This window comes from Morus notabilis, unplaced genomic scaffold, assembly GCF_000414095.1.
Source record: "Morus notabilis unplaced genomic scaffold, ASM41409v2 Scaffold7, whole genome shotgun sequence".
Classification (NCBI taxonomy): Eukaryota; Viridiplantae; Streptophyta; class Magnoliopsida; order Rosales; family Moraceae; genus Morus; species Morus notabilis.
Window position 1 is genome coordinate 105,707 of NW_010365449.1, and position 2,057 is coordinate 107,763.

Below are 2,057 nucleotides of genomic sequence, written 5' to 3' on the forward strand. Positions count from 1 at the left end.
AAACAAAAGAACATTAATTCTTTGAAAGACACCTCGTAACAACTAAACACTATATGTCATGAAATCTTTTCATGATAAGATTTATATAATTCGAAAAGACAGAAATCTATAAGCCTATTTTGTAATTGAGAATATATATGTTAATCAATCATGTACTTAAACAAATACGCATCTAGACAAGATTTTATTTTTCGAATATGGATATATCATATTACCTTTTTTAATCACATTTGATTCCTTCAAAACTAATTAAAAAAGAACGGGTGTACGTAGATACCGTGTTGAAAGCGATATTCTGTCGGAAATTTGAAAATTACTCAATGCATATTCATGAGCTCCCTCATGTATAAATAGACATAACAGGCAAGCAAGCTTGATATCGTTTCATATTTATCTCAAATAAAGTATTATTATATAGAGACACATATCGCAAAGATTAATTAGGGATGACGAAGATTAATAGTGTTAATTTCGTTTTGGCACTTGTTGCTTTGGCTATGGCAACTTACATTGCATGTGCCTATGACCCTGGCCCTCTCCAGGACTTTTGTGTAGCAATTGATGACCCTAAACATGTTTGTAAGTGTTATCGTTTCATATTTATCTCTTTATTTTATTCTAGTTCCTTGCCAACGGTCACACTAATTTATTCATTTCTACTCGTGGAAGAAAAAGTGGATAGTTTTAATTTTCTTATTTTTATTTTATATTATGTTTAAGCAATATATATATATATATAAACATATATTAATCGTAACTGAATATGTTTAGTGATATAATTATAAGCAAATGTAAATGTAGGTGCAATAAATGATAACAGAATAAGTTATATTTTTATGGATGTTGATGTTTTATTTCTTATTTTTTCAGAAAACAATATTGACACGAATTAAGTACCAATTATAATTTATATCTATTTTTTTTTGTAATTTTTTTAATATCATGATGTATAAATATTTGAGTATTTCATATATAGAATCCGGTGGATATCGTCTAGTACCACAAACATAAGAAAAGCAAGAGAAGAACATTAAAGAATAAGTATATTATATCCTCTAAGAACAGACTAATACGATTAATTATTTCATGACTATTGATATAATATCCAGTAATTTTCATTGTTGGTTTCTCTAACTACTGTAAATTCAATTAATCATTTCATATGATCAGTGTTTGTGAACGGGAAATTCTGCAAGAATCCTGAGCTGGTGAAGGCAGAGGACTTCTTCTTCTCAGGGCTAAACATCCCCAGAGACACAAACAACGCCGTTGGCTCCAACGTAACCATGGTGAATGTCGACAACATTCCGGGGCTCAACACTCTCGGCGTGTCACTGGCGCGCATCGACTACGCGCCTTACGGGCAGAACCCACCTCACACCCACCCGCGCAGCACCGAAATCCTGTTCGTCGCCGAGGGCACGCTCTACGTCGGTTTCGTTTCGTCGAATCAAGACGGAAACCGCCTGTTTACGAAGATTCTTCACAAGGGAGACGTTTATGTGTTCCCGATTGGGATGATTCACTTTCAGTTCAACATTGGAAAGTACCCGGCCGTGGCCTTCGTCGGTTTCGGCAGCCAATTCGCAGGAACCATCACCATCGCTGACACCGTGTTCGGGTCCCACCCTCCCATCAACCCTGAGGTCCTTGCTAAGGCGTTCATGTTGGACAAGGATGTGGTTGAAAAGCTTCAGAAGAAGTTTGGTCCATGAGCTGATCGTGATCATAGCCGGCCCACCTGATTTGCTGAGTACTATTGATATCAATGTCATGTTTCTGACGATATAATTACGTGCATGCTTTTTAATAACAGTTATTTACATCATGTAACGACTAAGGATCATTGACTTTGTTCATGACTAAATAAACGTGAGAATGGTATTTCACATATTTATATTTGGTATTCCGGGTTAGCTAATTAAATATATCCCTCTCTACGTCCACTCAGATAATTAATTTGTTTTTAAACCCAAAAAAAAAAATCCTTTTATTATTAAAAAGAAAAGAAAAGAAAAAAGGTCATACAAACATATATAAGCCAGTAGTAAGTAACG

At 34.8% G+C, this 2,057-nt stretch overlaps 1 protein-coding gene across 1 annotated transcript; it reads left to right on the forward strand.

The window, feature by feature from the left end:
• The first annotated feature begins 446 nt into the window (after nt 1–446).
• Nucleotides 447–1,715, forward strand: LOC112093539 (germin-like protein subfamily 1 member 17). Its single transcript, XM_024172208.1, has 2 exons — nt 447–579; nt 1,171–1,715. Exons 1-2 carry the CDS (start codon nt 447–449, stop codon nt 1,713–1,715), a joined length of 678 nt encoding a protein of 225 aa, XP_024027976.1.
• The last annotated feature ends 342 nt before the right edge of the window (nt 1,716–2,057 follow it).